This window comes from Phoenix dactylifera, unplaced genomic scaffold (assembly GCF_009389715.1).
Source record: "Phoenix dactylifera cultivar Barhee BC4 unplaced genomic scaffold, palm_55x_up_171113_PBpolish2nd_filt_p 000064F, whole genome shotgun sequence".
In the NCBI taxonomy this organism is placed as follows: domain Eukaryota; kingdom Viridiplantae; phylum Streptophyta; class Magnoliopsida; order Arecales; family Arecaceae; genus Phoenix; species Phoenix dactylifera.
Window position 1 is genome coordinate 313771 of NW_024067673.1, and position 15496 is coordinate 329266.

At 43.7% G+C, this 15496-nt stretch overlaps 2 protein-coding genes across 2 annotated transcripts; both read left to right on the plus strand.

Moving 5' to 3' along the window:
• The first annotated feature begins 4841 nt into the window (after window positions 1–4841).
• On the plus strand, window positions 4842–6378 carry LOC103723226. The gene has a single exon (XM_008814076.4). It carries the CDS (start codon window positions 5084–5086, stop codon window positions 6197–6199), a length of 1116 nt encoding a protein of 371 aa, XP_008812298.1. The 5' UTR covers window positions 4842–5083; the 3' UTR covers window positions 6200–6378.
• A 3414-nt stretch (window positions 6379–9792) lies between these two features.
• On the plus strand, window positions 9793–13419 carry LOC103723225. Its single transcript, XM_008814074.4, is given in 4 exon segments — window positions 9793–10312; window positions 10458–11142; window positions 12210–13220; window positions 13223–13419. Coding segments are annotated over 4 exon segments (2058 nt in total). The 5' UTR covers window positions 9793–9974; the 3' UTR covers window positions 13247–13419.
• The last annotated feature ends 2077 nt before the right edge of the window (window positions 13420–15496 follow it).

Sequence of the window (15496 nt, forward strand, 5' to 3'; positions counted from 1 at the left end):
GTAACCTGTTCTAATCCTGTTATGGATCATTTCATGTTATTAATGTTTCCTTAGCATTTTTTTAAGTATATATGTTTCATGCAGGATATGTTATAATGCATAAGTAACTTGCCTGATCTCAGAAGCTATGGCCATGTATGCAACATGCTTATGCTGATATTTTAATCATGCATGTAAGTTTATACAGTCTTAGCTAGCCAAGAGGCACTATAATGGGCTCAAAGATGCTATTGATCGAATGCAACTGAGCTGGCCTTGCTAGTAGCCGAGAATAACTTCGCTGGCCTTGCTAGTGGCCGAGAATGACTAGCTGGCCCCGCCAGTGGCCGAATGGACTTCGCAGTAGCATCCGAGAGAATGGACCACGGCATGCCGGGGGCACGGTTAGATATGCATATTTTGTGACTTGCAATACTGCTTTGTTTAACTTGCACACATGTTATGCCATGATAATTGTTAGATAAACATGCATGTCAGCTTCTCAAACCCTGATAAATATGTTTAGCCTACTAGTCGATCCGGTAAGATTATACAGGATTACTTACTGAGCCGTGTAGCTCACGTCTGTTTATTTTTCATTTTCTTTCAGATCCTCACCAGTGATTGCCATCAGATGTATTTTTATTTTGTTACAGAGCTTCGTTATTTTTGGAGAAGCTTATATACTTTTGTACATCTGAACAGCATAGAAGTTCTGTATTTTTGGTATCAATCTTCAAGGTTGTAATGCAAATATTTTAATATATGAAAGTTTGAAATCTATTGGCTACCTGTTACTCTTGTACGAGGCTGCGTGCTATTGTGGGCGGTAGTCGACAATAGTACGGCCGTGTCACGGATCCGGGTCCGGGGCGTGACACTTGGTTAAGCTGTTGCTGCCCTCCAAACTGACAAGGCACTTAAGTTAACGAGTTGCACACTGAAGAAAAAATGGTTTTAAATTATATGATCTGATGATATATGATACACCGAAGAAAGCCTGGCGTTCCTTATTTCTTTGTCGAGGTAAGCATCTCTAAACCCCCTGGATTATTAGCTATTGATTTTGTCTATGATTGATCTTTTTTCCCTCTCATCTTTAGTGATTAATTTTTTAAAAAATATATTATGTTCTATATTGTGCTATTTTTGCAGCTAACCAACCAAAACCATAAAATGTTTTCAGGTGGGATCTCAGTAGTCACTCAATGATGCAGTCTTACCTGGTGTAAAAAAGTTATGCAAGAAATACCACACTGATCTCATGCATTAGATGTCTTTAAATATTACATGTATACGCTATAGCTGAGTTGTACAAGCATGATTCTGATATCTAATTATGGAGGCTAGCTATACAAGCATAATTCTAGGATGTAAATATGTATAATGGAGGCTTGATATGTGGAGCAAAATCTGCATGAATGAATTGTGGTGGAGAGTGATCTGCATGAATGGATGTATGGCTGAAATCTTGCTTATGCTGGCTTGTCATGCGTATGTGAGTTATTGCTTACACCTGGTTCAAGCAAAAAGCTATGAGACTTTTATCTTCTCCTTTTGGTTTGTTTGGCTCTGTGGTCTTGATTCTTTCTTTTGTGTTATTGGGACATTAGGTTGTCCTTCGCTTCTTCATTAGCAAGGAAGTGGATGGCTTTGTTGGTTTTGTTCTCTGTGTATTATATCTGCGGGCTTTTCGCAGGGCTGGTATGAGCATTCTTTATTAAGGTTTTTTATGCTATCCTTTGAACCATTCTTCCCTATTTGGTATTCTGTTTCTTCATTTTTTTTAAGTATTTGATACAGGCTTAATTTCAATATCTGTGGTCCTCATTACATGAGTTGAAATTAGTGTTATCTATCCTCTTGAATGATCTGAATCTTTAAGCTACCCTTGGGTCCTTTCTGTTTCTCTGGTTAGTCAGTTTTCTTATTCTTGTTTTTCTTATTTTTGGGTATTCTTTTAATATAGGCTTACTCTCAATAACTGATGCCTGCATTATATGAGTTGGATTTACTGTTATATTTCTTTGCTTGTTGAGGTTTCTTTGTTTTTCTAATCAGTTTACTTTTTCTTATTTCTACACTTTTCTCTGTTTGGTGTTCCTTTACTCCTCATGGCACACTAATGTTGCCTTAATTTCAGTTTCCGAGGTATTCATTGTTTGAGATAAATCTAGCATTTTCCTTGTTGCCTCAATTTTTTTTGGTGAATCTTTTAGCCTTGGTTTTTTCTGTTTGGCTGATCAGTTTTTTTTCCCATTTTCTTACTTCTCCAATTGGGATTTTTAATTTATTTTAATATATTGATTTGTCTTTAATTTTTATGTTCTTGAGTTATTTTTGTTTGTTTTGAATTTGGTGTTATTGCCTTGTAAGTTTTGTTAATCTTAAGTTAGCGCAGTTCTCATTGTTTCTTCAGTCAATTTATTTATTTTTTTTTTTCTGTTTGTGGTTTTTTTTGTTTCTTTAGAGGGGATCTGAAAGTCAAATATCTCAAATCAAGTTCTCCTTTTTACTTTAAATTATTGCATCTTTAAGCAGAAAATTTTGAAATATCATCTTCTCTCCTCTTTGTTATTCTGACTTTCAGAATGAAGCAAGGAACTTGAAAAGAGAGCACCCATAGCGGCGTTGCTTAAACTAGTTGTTGATTTTAGCCATTGGATATCCAGAGAACAAACATCAGGGCGATCATCAACCGGTGCCGATCAGTTTGCTAATGCTGAAGTTTATAGTCAAGTTGTACAGCATACACCTTCATGTATGGTGTTTTTACTGACTCAACTATATAGCAAGCATGGACTACTTGCATATGTGCTGATTGGATACATACAGCCTCTTTTGCTTTTGGAGTTTCACTTAGTTTCTCCTCTAATTGTTTTTGCATACAGAAAGAATGTGCCATGATACATTTTTCTTTATGGTGCCAGAGTTCAGAGATAAGGTTTTCTTTTCATTATTTTACAAACCTGAAATCTTGAAAATTTAGCCAATGTTGCTTAGTATGAGATCTTAGAAATCTTGCATCAGGACAGTTTTTTTCCCTTCCCCGAATGTCGTGATGATCGAATTTGTTTTTGTTATATTTACAGTTTTTTTTCTCTCTGGTTTATCCTGGATGTTGCTGCTTTATCTTCATGGTCTTAACATTTAAGTCCTAGTGTTACCAGTCACCAACTTTCTCTGCAAGGTCAAATTTGTTCTTGAAGGGAAATCTTCAGTGGTAGGATTTCTATACTGCTCACTGCAAGTGGCTTTTGCAAATAATATGCCGCATAAGCACTCAATGTTGTGCCCTTGTCATGTCAGAGAACCTCAACCAGTACCACTTTTATGGCTTTGTGGTAGCTTCATCTGTATCCTGCTTTTTTCCATTTATATTCCACACCACTTGATTGTGGTAATGAAATTTTACATCTGCTAGATAAATGCTTCCTTTGTAGTATTGTATCATATATGAATCTGATTTATTACATCAGTATCTGCATCTTTTTCTTTATTTTTTGTTTACATACCTCGAGTGTCACCTAAAATTACCATGCTGATGTAGCTTTATGTTACGCTCTTGATCTTTTTGAGAGGGTCCTTCACTGAATACCTAAAATACGACGGTCGCATACCATCACTCATTTAACGAAAATGAACAGCTAGAACAATTTAGAATGTTTTGGAAGCTCGAGGAATCAGTTTGAAATTTTTTAAAGTTAAGATATTTCTGCGACATGTTCAATCATTATGGAAGTGTCGCTATAATTTTTTTAAAAAAATATATATCATGTCTATTAAAATAAAATCATACAAATTAGCAATAGTTATTATTTAAATATTAAAAAATCTTAATTTTGCATTATTTTTTTTAAAAAAAATAATATCCCCGAGAGACGAGCTAGAGAATTGCCAAAGTAACGCCCCTGGATATCCATCCAAATACACTGCAGAGTCGTAATTTCAGTGACAACGGAGGGCTGTTTCGCAGTGCTTTTCTGAGCCATCACCACCTCGAGGGGTGGTTCTATATACACCCCCCCTATTGCTCAGGACACCCCCCAAAAATTAAAAAAAAATTAAATACTCTCTACACCCCCCCATTTGCTAAGGACACCCCTAAAAAATTAAAAATTCCTAAATTACCCCCCACCCTCCCCACCCCCTCACCTAAATTGCTCTCTACACCCCCCAAACCCCCCCCCCACCCCGCTCTTCCCCTCCAAAACACCTCGCCAACGCCCAAAACCCCCCCGTTCCCCCTTCTCCCTCTCTTCGCCGGCATTCTCCCGATCTCCGACCACCTCGCCGGCTTCTCCCGGAACCACCTCGCCGGCTTCTTCCGAAATTTTTTTTTTTCACGGTTCGTGCTCCGTTCGGCACTGGATCGCCGAACAAAAGGCTTCTGTTCGGCTGAACAGTGCCGGACAGAAACCTTCTGTTCGGCACTGTGCAGCCGAACAGATCTGTTCGGTTGAGGGTTGCCGAACAGAAGGCTTCTGTTCGGCACTGTTCAGCCGAACAGAAGCCTTTTGTTCGGCGATCCAGTGCCGAACGGAGCACGAACCGTGAAAAAAAAAAATTTCGGAAGAAGCCGGCGAGGTGGTTCCGGGAGAAGCCGGCGAGGTGGTCGGAGATCGGGAGAATGCCGGCGACGAGAGGGAGAAGGGGGAACGGGGGAGGAGGGGTTTAAGGGGGGTTTGAGGGGTTTTTTTTTTTTTCTTTTCAAAACGAAACGGAGGAGGAGGAAGGAGGGTGTATGAGAAAATTTCAAGGGCAATATGGTAATTACACTAAAGGTTAGTTTGGGTATTTTTTTTTTGGTTTTTGGGGGGTGTCCTGAGCAATAGGGGGGGTGTATATAGAACTACCCCACCTCGAGGGAGCCCTCGCCAGCCCTTCTCTCCGAATCCGGAACACACGCCGTAATCTCGGCTGAAAAATTATCGCCTTCTCTTTCCCCCTCCCACCTCCGATTTTTGAAACCCTAAACCTAATTAACCCTCCCCCGATCCATCCATTAATGGGAGCCTAGAATTCGAATTCCCCCTCTTCGATCAGGCCGTTCTATCGAGATTTCCGAAGTTGAGCTCTGAAACCCTAGGCCGAGGAGGACGCCATGAAGGCCTTCATCAAGTTCCGGGAGGACCAGAAGCCCCTCGTGAGGGCCAAGATTCCCATAAGTATCCTCGGCCTTCCCTTCCTCTCCGGCGTCTCCGCCGGCGAGTCCCGGGAGCTCCGCCTCGACCTCGCCACCGCCTTCGACTCCGGTCCCTGCTTCCGCGTCTCCTACCGCCCCAATGACTCCTGGAACCCCTTCAGCCTCGTCGTCAAGACCGGGAACGGGGCCTTCGGCTCCCCCTTCGGCGCCCCCATGGCGATGGCAGCCGAGTTCAGCCTCCTCGGCCGCGGCACTGGCCCCAGCTTCTCCATCCTTTTTAAGCCCCGCCTCGGCGACTTCAGCATCAAGAAGGCCACCGGATCCGTGCCGGCGCCGGCCGTCGGGAAGAGGATTGCCGCTGATGCTGAGTCGGACGGGGAGGCATCGGTCAAGGGGGTCGAGACGCCCGTCAACGAGTTCCGGCCGGAGAACAGGATCCACATCGGTAAGAACGTGAACGGATTCCCGACGGATTTTACAGCCGGCGGCGGCGGTATTCAAGGCCTCCTCTCCGGCGTGGAGGTCACTGCAAGAAGCGTCCTCCCCCTCCGGACCCGCACCGCGGTGAGGTTCCGGTGGGGGCTGAGGGTGCCGCCGGAGCTCCGTACCGCGTTCGTGGAGGACGCCGGCGGGAGGGTGCCGGCGGCCGGGATCTCGCTGAGCAAGTTCCCGCTGCTCGTGATGAGCAAGATCTCGATCGAACACGTGGCGACGGACGAGGGGAAGGCGAAGGAGAAGAAGGCTGTCGTGGCCACCGGCGGCGGCGCTGTCGCGGACGTGGCGGAGACATGCTTGTTAATAAAGCGGCAGCTGGAGGCGTTGCAGGCCGAGAATGGGCTGCTGAGGAAGGCCGTGGAGGAGCTCCGGGCAGATGTCAGCGGCTGGAATGTGGCGCCGGTGGCCAGAGGTCAGGTCTCCAGCGGGGCTGGCGTTGGCAAGGGTGGGAATAAGGCGGCGATAGGGAATAGGGACCGCCGGAGCGACGGGAAGTTGCCGGACAACTCCGGGAAAACAGCGGCGGAGGAGGTGAACGAGGAGCTGAAGAAGGCTTTGATGGGCGCCGGAAAAATCTGAAAGCAGTAGGAAGTTTGGACTAAGATGGGTGCTTGCATTGTCATAGTTTGTTTCATGCCATGTGTGACTTATATAATTTTGGTGTTTTTATGAGTCATAATATTATGCCCTAGAATCTTTTGCCAGTAACTTTCTTCTGTATAAAATTTATGTTTTTGTAATGGTAGTTGTTGCTGTTAGGAATCGATTTCACTAAGACGTCAAGCTGGCTTAGTTGCTAGATGGCAATGTGCCACCAAAATGGTGAGATGGTAGTTGATGTGTTAGGATAAGGACGGTTCCAGCATTGATTATTTTCAAGATGATGCTGGGAAGAGAAAATTATGTTCAAACCTTCGCCCCGACGTCGTATTTAACATGAAACAGCAAAGGCGAAGAAGTCCTGTTATTGAAGAGTATCCACTGAAGAATCCTTCGATGCCTAAGTCAGATATACTTTTAGAAATAATGTAGGTATTGTGAGAGCGGCAAAGCGACGATATATAAAGGCCTGAGAGCATTTACCTAAAGAATCCTCGAGATTGGTTTGTATAGACAAGTATTGGTGCTCATTGCTGAGAGATTTAGCCATTTAGGCGTGTGGATTGGCTACCTTTAGTAACCTATTGCATATCTCGAAGATCACACGCATGCGTTTTGCTCGTGCATCACGCTCTGCACTTCTTGTCGTGCGGTTAAAAAAACTACTTGCGATCGTATCGGAGTTGTCGAGAGAGATTTTGAATTTTAAAAAATTCTCTACATGCTTTTGGGTCGACCATATAGTGGGGTTTGACTAGTTGATTGGAGGTTTCGTGGTAAACTTTGATTGATCGATCTGCTATGTTGGCTCTGGCCGGTTTTGATGTGTATCAATAGTCATTTTATTCGATCAAATTTTGATCGACGAGTATGCCTCATATTACCAAATAAAAAAAAAAAGAAACAACTGCCGCCCTTCTTGCACTCTATGTATCAATTCCTACGGTGCGTCACACGGCCCCGTGGATGCCCAAAACGTGGTAGCTCCTTTTTTACCTTTGTTTTTGTTCCTTTTCTTTACCGGTCTTGGGCCAAAAAGCACTGTTTGTCAATGCATTTCTTGCATAGGTTGGTATGCAATGCAGAGAAACCATGCATACCTCTTGGAATCAATTACGACTGATATGATAGATCGACAAATCAGAGCTTGCCACTGAGCTTCTAATTAACCAATTTAAACACGCCATATGGTCAATCTAGAGGTGCATGGAAAGTTCTTCGAATTGCAAAATCTCTCCTTAGCTAGCGACACCTTAGCTACGATCCTGAGCGGTTTTCTTAACTGTACGGATGAGATGTGCAGAGCATGATACGAAAGTAAGATGCCTATGCATCACATTCGGGACTTGCAATGGTTTACGGAAGACAGCTGATCTGCATGCCTGAATCTTTTGGTAACGGGCACCGACCCTTCAATATACAAACCAATCTCGAGGAACCCTACAACTAAGTGCTCTCGGGCCCTCATACACCTTTGTGCTGTCGCTCTATCACTCTCACAACATCTCCACTATTCCTTAAGAATCTATCAGACTTAGACATTAGAGGGTCCCCCGTTCCGTCAAACACTCTCTAGCAAGATGACTTCTTCATTTTTGCTATTTTAGGTTGGATAGAGCGAAAGTCTGAGCACGGTCTCCTCTTCCCAACATCATTTCAAAAATGACAGGTATTGGAGCCGTCGCCACCTAAGTACATTAACCACAGTCTAGCCACCTCGAAAGCACATCACGACCTTCTATCTACTTCTACGATCTGGACAATTGATTACCGTGCTAGCCAGCTAGCTCGATAGCTCGATCAAATTGATTTCCAGCGGCAGTAGATTGGATAGTATATAATTAATAGATGTGTCTAAAGGGAAATAATCCATTATTGTAGGATAAATTCTGCAAAAGTATGTACCCAAGATTATCAATCACAGCCCAAATATCATTCAACAGAGATTGGAACAAATCCATGCTGGTTCTTCTGTTGCAGATCCATTGAACTACTCCTTTACTGAAGGTTTTCACTTTCCTGCCCAATGCGTAGTAGTGTCAATGAGGTGATTATTCCCATTTAGGTGATATTTGCTTACTAGCACATTTGACTTGCCACGGCTCGCTTTCACCTACGAATGTGAAGTGCTTGTATATTTTATCAGCTTTCACATGGCAAACACACTAAGGCCCTTCTACTGAAAAAAAATTCATTATCTTGCTCACAGGCCAGTGGTATGATAATGCCTTGTGTAGCTGATATTTGTTTAATAGCACAGTAGCAGGTTCAAGTTTACTACGGGTTGCTTTTACCTAAGACCTATGAAGTGCATGTGTATTTCACCAACTACCATATGGCAAATTGATATAGTGCCTGCGTGGCTGTTTAAGATTAACTGGTTCGATCTTTCATAAGCAAGAGAGAACATGTTATGGCTTTGTCATAGAAATTTGTAATTTTTTTCAGTTTTTGTATGCATGGTCATAATTGCGCTAGTGACAAGTGTTTTGAGCTAAGAAATATCGCGGTATGTGCTACTAGAAACATTGGCATCTTTGGTGATGAAAGATACTCACAAATATGCAAGTTAATAACAATATCACCTGTGAACCATGTTTTCCTTAATGGCATCCAACTTATTACACAACTTAATGTGACAATTTATTACACTAACTTAATCGATTTTATAATATAACATAATTTGATATTATATAATATAATATATCAATGTATTATAATATAATATAATATTATATTTTTTATAGTATAATACAATAATAAAAATATAAAATATTATAATAATTATTATTATATATTAATATTATTATTTTCTGTAATTATTCCATTTTACAGAACCTTAGGTGTTCTCTGTTCTATATCTCCAAACGGACCTACCCAAACAAATTTCCCTGCGCTGTGTCTTACTTCTCCAAACCATCTCTATTACTTTTATCGAAAACCCAAAACAAGGTGGTAGATAAAAAAAAAGAATTTGTATGAACCTTCCTAAATATCAAATTTTGCATGAATACCCTTTCAAAATTGATATTTGTATATATATCTTCATAAAACACTTGTTTTGCTACTCTACCATTTTTATCCATATTTTTTATATGTATCTATGCCATCTAATGCTGTTAAAAAATTAACGTTTTTAAAGTAAAGTGAGTAAAATACTTTTAATAGGTAGATGTGCAAAAAAAAATTATAAGGTAGTCACAATAAAAGACAAAAAAGGTAATTTCTAAATTTTATTTTATTTTTAATTAAAATAAATTTATTTTTTTATTAATGATGTTAGAAAAATCTTGAGACATTTATAAAAAATAATATTTTATAAAAATAAAAAATAAATATAAAATTTTAAAAAAATATTTATATAAATTTAAATTTTTAAAAAAATATTCATCCAAAACAATCCATAAAAGCAGCACCGCATTTCCACCATCCCGTCCCCAAAGCGCTCCCTGGGTGGCTGGAGCACATTAGACTCTGACCAATCGCGTAATTCTTACAGATAGGGGTAATTTCGTCATATGAAATAAAAAATCGCTACCTCTAAGAACTGGCGTGCTTTTCACACCCTTACATAACGCCCAAGCAAGAGAGAGGAGTTGAAAAGAAAGGGAAGAAAAAATAAACCGTAAAGAAAAAGGGGGAAAAAAATAAAATGAAACCAAAGCCAAGAAATGGGGAAGAAGAAGGGGGAAACCCTAGGTCTCGCAGCGGAGGCGACGAGAGGACGATGGAGGCGGCAAGATGAGCATCGTCGATGGCGAGATCGGGCGATCCGGAGCGCGAGATCTGGGGGACGTGGGAGGAGCTCCTGCTTGCCTGTGCCGTTAACCGCCATGGCACCCGGAGCTGGGACTCCGTCGCCATGGAGGTCCAGGCCCGGAGCCCCTTCTCCCACCTCCTCACCCCGCAAAACTGCCGCCAGCGCTACCGCGACCTCCAACGCCGCTTCGCCGTCGCCGCCGGGATCGACGGTGGCGCCGACGCCGCCGGCGATGACGCGGCGGCGGCGGAAGTCCCCTGGCTCGAGGAGCTCCGGAAGCTCCGTGTGGCCGAGCTGCGGCAGGAGGTCGAACGATACGATCTCTCGATCGTGTAAAGGAATCCATCCCTCGCCTTCTTTCTTTTTTTGACAGCTTTTTAGGCTAATCTTTTTTGTGGCGTTGGATGGGAATCCGACGGTTTTGGATTTACGAGGTCTGAGATATTAGATATGATTGGTTTTTTTCTGTGTTTTTAGGTCTTTGGAATTAAAGCTTAAAAAGCTTAAAGAAGAGCGAGAACGGAGCTTGCGTGAGACGGAATCCGGCGAGCGAGAGGAGGATCCGAAGGATGACGGTAAGAAAGTGGGTGGATCGCCGGGATCGACGCCGGGATCGTTCTCCGGAGATCGCATCTCCGGCGGAGATTCCGGCGGGTCTTCCAATGAGTCGAATTCGAAAAATCCGAAGGATGAGGGAAAACCCGGCGGGGAGGACGGGAAGCCGGAGGAGAATCCTGGATCCAGCGGAGGGGAAGCCGATCCGACCGCCGGTAGGGGCGAGAAAGCTGCCGGGGAAGGGTCATACAACGGCAGCTCGGATACGATAGCGAAGGGCGCGGCGGCGGCCGAGGCCGGCCTTCCGCGGCCGCAGACGGGCGAGTCTGGCGAGTCGGTGGCCGAGTCGAAGGGTGGCGAGGCGGAGACGGAGAGGGAAAAGGAGAGCAGCGACGTCCAGAGCTCCGCCAGCCGGTCGAGGCGTCGGAAGGGGCGGCGGGGGAAGGCGGCGTCCGGCAGTAGTAGCGGCGGCGACGAGCAGGAGGCGGACGAGGACTCCGTCATCGCCAAGCGGATAGTCGCTGAATCACAGCCGTTGGCGTCCTTCCTCGAGATCATCCGGTCGCACAAGTACGGTTCTGTTTTCGAGCACCGGCTCGAGAGCCAGGTATTTTTAATTTATCGCGTGCTTTTTTCCGATTAATAGAAATTCCTATGTCGTCTCCGTAAAGAAAATAAAATTGACTGTACTCCGTGCGCGGGTAATTAGCCTTTAGGGGGATGTTTAAGTTTTGGTTTCCAGTTTCCACCACATGGAAAAAGGATAAATCAGAAACTCGTTGGATTTAACGTGCGATATTAGAATATTTGATTCGAACCTATCATATCGTGACTCGGTCTTGTCTTGGAGTTTGAATCCGGCCACTGACACAAGAGTGTCTTTATTCCTTCCTGATTCCTATTGTTATATGAACTGTAACCGTCAGATTGACACGTTGTTTATTAAGATACTTCTAGTGTCATATTGACCTCTACCAGATGTTGTACACGACGAAATGTTAGATTAGCGGAAACGATGATGATCGCCAAGATGCGTGTAAAAGCGATTCTCCACCTGATAGTCGGTCTCCCAGCTTCTCGTGCTTGGAGGGCCATACTTGAAAGATAAACATGTTATGAATTGACGTTTTCACCAAAAAAAAAAAAAAAAAAAAGATAAACCTGTCTACGTGGAAGAAATCGATTTAGTGGCGGCGTTGTTGGCAACGCCAATTAGGTGCTACCACGAAGTCGCGCAAACCCCGTTGTTGAGCAAAGAACTTTTCCCGTTGTCTGGTCGATAATGCTGGGACGTGATATCTGGAGCCCCTGTAGTAAATCGAGCTGGGATTTTTGCTATGGCCAACTCTACTTGCAATCATGGACGTACTTTTTCATGTGGCCAACTTTAAAGGACGGGTGGTTGTGATCGAATCGAAAGGCTATGTGCCTCTGATCGGGACGGCCGTTCTTATTTAGGGAGCTCTCATTTATGTCCACATCCTGGTTGTTGTGCGTGATCGCCAGTAGGTCCCAGTTTCCGGGTGACGATATCTAAGCCATACATCTAAGACGCCCCGCATCTAGGAAACGTAACGGGATAGAGAGCTGTGTGTTACGTTTAAAAATTCACCATCTTGCTCCATTTAACTACTGGATTATTGTATAGTAATATTTTTTCTGAGTAATTTTTAGGAAAGTGGTGAGTACCGGAGTGTGATACGGCAACACGTGGACCTAGCGATGGTGCGAGCGAAGCTGGAGCGCGGAGTCGGGAGGGCGTGTACGGGCGTGGAGTTCTTTCGCGATCTACTGCTCCTTTTCAACAACGCCATTGTCTTCTACCCCAAAGATTCTTCCGAGTCCACCGCGGCGGTTCATCTCCGGCAACTCGTCGCCAAGGAGATGGCTGCAACCATCCGGAAGCTGGCGCGAACGCCATCCCCGGCGGTGGAATCTGCGCCGCCGCCTCTGCCGCCTCCCCCTCAGCCGAAGCAAGTCGTAACTAAGCTCAAGAAGGATCCGGACTTGGCCGGCTCGTTACCTGAGAAACCCTCTTCCTCAACTCCCATAGTCGCGTGTCGGAAGCGTAGCTGCATCTCCAACAAGGCCAAGAAGGAGGAGAGGGACGAGAAGCATGATTCGGATCGGAAGGAGCGGGAGACGGAAGAGCAAAACCTCAGCGCCAAGAAGAGTAATGCCAAAGAAAGATCCGCGACAAGAGGCTTGAGGACCAACAAGAGCCGCAGCGGAACTAGAGCAGGAGGAGAAGGAGGTGCGGCGGTGGGAAAGAGCCCGAACCCCGCTCCCGCTCCCAGCCCCAAATCCAAGCCTGCGGAGAGCACGGCGGCGGCGGAAACGGCGGTTAAGGTGGAGAAGAAGAGCGGCGGCGGGGCGGCCGCGGCGTCCATGGAGAAGAAGCGGAGTCCCGCGAGCTTCTTGAACCGGATGAAGCGGAGCTCGCCCTCATCCAACGGGACGTTGCTGGAGATGCTGAAAGGATCGTCCTCCGAGGGCAGCGTAAGAGGAGCGGAGCAGAGGAGGGGGGGGAAAGGAGACCGGAAGGGCCATGGCTCCCGCCAGGAAGGCGGCGCCACCTACGCGAAGAAAGCACCAGAGACGAGCGCTCCGGGAAAGAGGAGCGTGGGGAGGCCGCCGAAGAGGGCGGTGGCTCCGCCTACCCCAACGCCGGCGAAGAGGGCGAGGGAGGAGGCGGAGGCGGCGCCTGCTAAGCCGCCGTCGGCGTCTACCAGGAAGCGGGCGAGGAAGTGAGCGCGGTAGGTTGGAATTGCGCTGTAAGTTATGTATTATCTGTAGCCGTTTCATGTTATTATTGTTTATTTTGTTTTCTTTTGGCTAAAATTTCCACGAATTTTACTGAATTAGCATCCGCTGTTACGTACAATTCCTTTTGAGTCGGGGAAATTATAGTCTACATCCGGTAATACGAGCTTGATAGTATGTCAGGCCAATAAAATACTGCCATGTGGATATTCTTACCCCACAATCTAAGTTTCCAGCGCCTCCGCCACTTCCCAGCACTAATGGGAAAATTTTGATATTGGCTAATAATAGCATGAGATCATTTACTTCAACAATTTTTATTCCACACTGAATTTTAGAACTCAGTTATTCGGAATATGGGTGGACTGGAGTAGAGGTAGAAAGGTGGTGGTTGGCCCCCTCGAATATCCAAAAAAAATTATTACTTTATGAACATATAACTTTTTGTTATGTCAATTTTAAAGAAATAAAAATTCCATATTTGCCAGTAATAGCATAAAATCGTTTAACTATTAATTTTTATTCTATCATTTAAAAAATATAAAACATTTAATCTAAATTGAGAGGAAAAGAGCAACTTTGTGATGTCATTTTTTGAAAAATTTAAAACATTTTTATAGAAGTTAAAAAGCAAGAAGGAAAATTGTAATGAGCATGGATCAAAATTTTTTATTTTAAAAATTTGCGGTGAGCGTGGTTCGGGCACGCGACCTTCATTTCATATTAGTATCTTAGCAACCCATTCCAAGTGGATGGCAACCTTTTGGATCAGTCTGAAACAAAATGAGAAAAATTCATCCTAAGCTTCAAACATAGGATCGATTGAGCTGGAGGGATGCCAAATCTAGCCATGATTGCCCCACTGGATGAGTTAGGTCAACCAAGGCGAGACAAACAACTAAATTTCGAGCAGCAAAAATTTGGGCACAGGTTCACAGTCGACCAATCTATGTGAATTCATGTTTGCCAACTTACTTTCGCATGATCTAATGATTAGGAGGAAGTCCGAAGCTCGGGCTCGGTTCACCATCCCAAAAACTTGAGCTTGGACATCCAAAAAGCTAATTTTCTTTTTACAAACGAATTAAAATCCCATTTCCTTTAAAAATTTGTATGAGCAGTTGTCTTAGAATATCACCTCATCTCACCTGCTTCCAAGTGCATAAATTCATTAAAACTCTAGCATCGGATCCTGCAGCAGGCAGAGAGGTTAGATGATGTCCCGGCTTCGCCTTCAAAGCCACTTGTACAAAAATATTCACTTTAGATCTTCACCTAAATTAAGTGTAGCATAGGAAGTAAATATCATCTATTCCCTTTATACCTTGATAAATTACTGGCACAACTAATGTAATACAGTTGTAACTTTCCCTTGAGGTTCGCAATGAAGCTCAAGTATTTTTTTTACTTGTTTAATTTAATCCAAATACAATGAAAGATAGCAACCTATCTAAACCAGTAAATACAAAAGGCATGACCCATCCAACTTGTTAGATATCATCAGAAGTGGACAATACCGAATAAAATTGCATGATCCTTTTTGTGCTCTTTTTCTCTTTCGTACTTGATAAAATATAGGGCGGGTCCTCCCTCCCTTTTTCACCAAAAAAACAAAAAAGAAATTTAAATCTTTTACTGACCTGGCCATGGATGATGTGTCAGTTCATCGATCTATCTGTGTACAAGAACCAAAATCCTCTGGGCAAAAGCCAAATATTCTCGTACCAAATCACATGCTAGGTAGCAGAAACTGTTGTCTTTAGTGATGATACAAGACCTTTTGTCTTCAGATAATTGCTAAGTGATGATACAAGACCTTTCCTTTCTGTCACAGTGGTCAATTTGATGAGTACTTTCAAGAAGGAAGACTTATATTTCCATGGGCCATGGCAGGTAGGACATCCAAGCCAGAAACCTTGGCATGCTAAATCCAACACTCAAATTGTTCTATGTAGATAGACAGATCTGGTAAATAATTTTGCAATATTTTTTGGTGAATTCCATCGTATTCCAATCAGCTAAAGATGAGTATCTGCTACATGAGCGTGGAGATCTCCGTAGCAGAAACGTAGAGTCCAAATGTAACATCAGAGAAATGATATTTTTATCCTTCTATTGGCTCGACGTTCCCAGGTCAGACACCTGATAGCTGGATACCAAAAACCGAGATTCCGTTGATACGTAATTGGTGCCTATTT

What these genes read in the sequence shown, in the direction of transcription:
- LOC103723226 (XM_008814076.4), top strand. Translation starts at nt 5,084, where the DNA reads ATGAAGGCCTTCATCAAGTTCCGGGAGGACCAGAAGCCCCTCGTGAGG.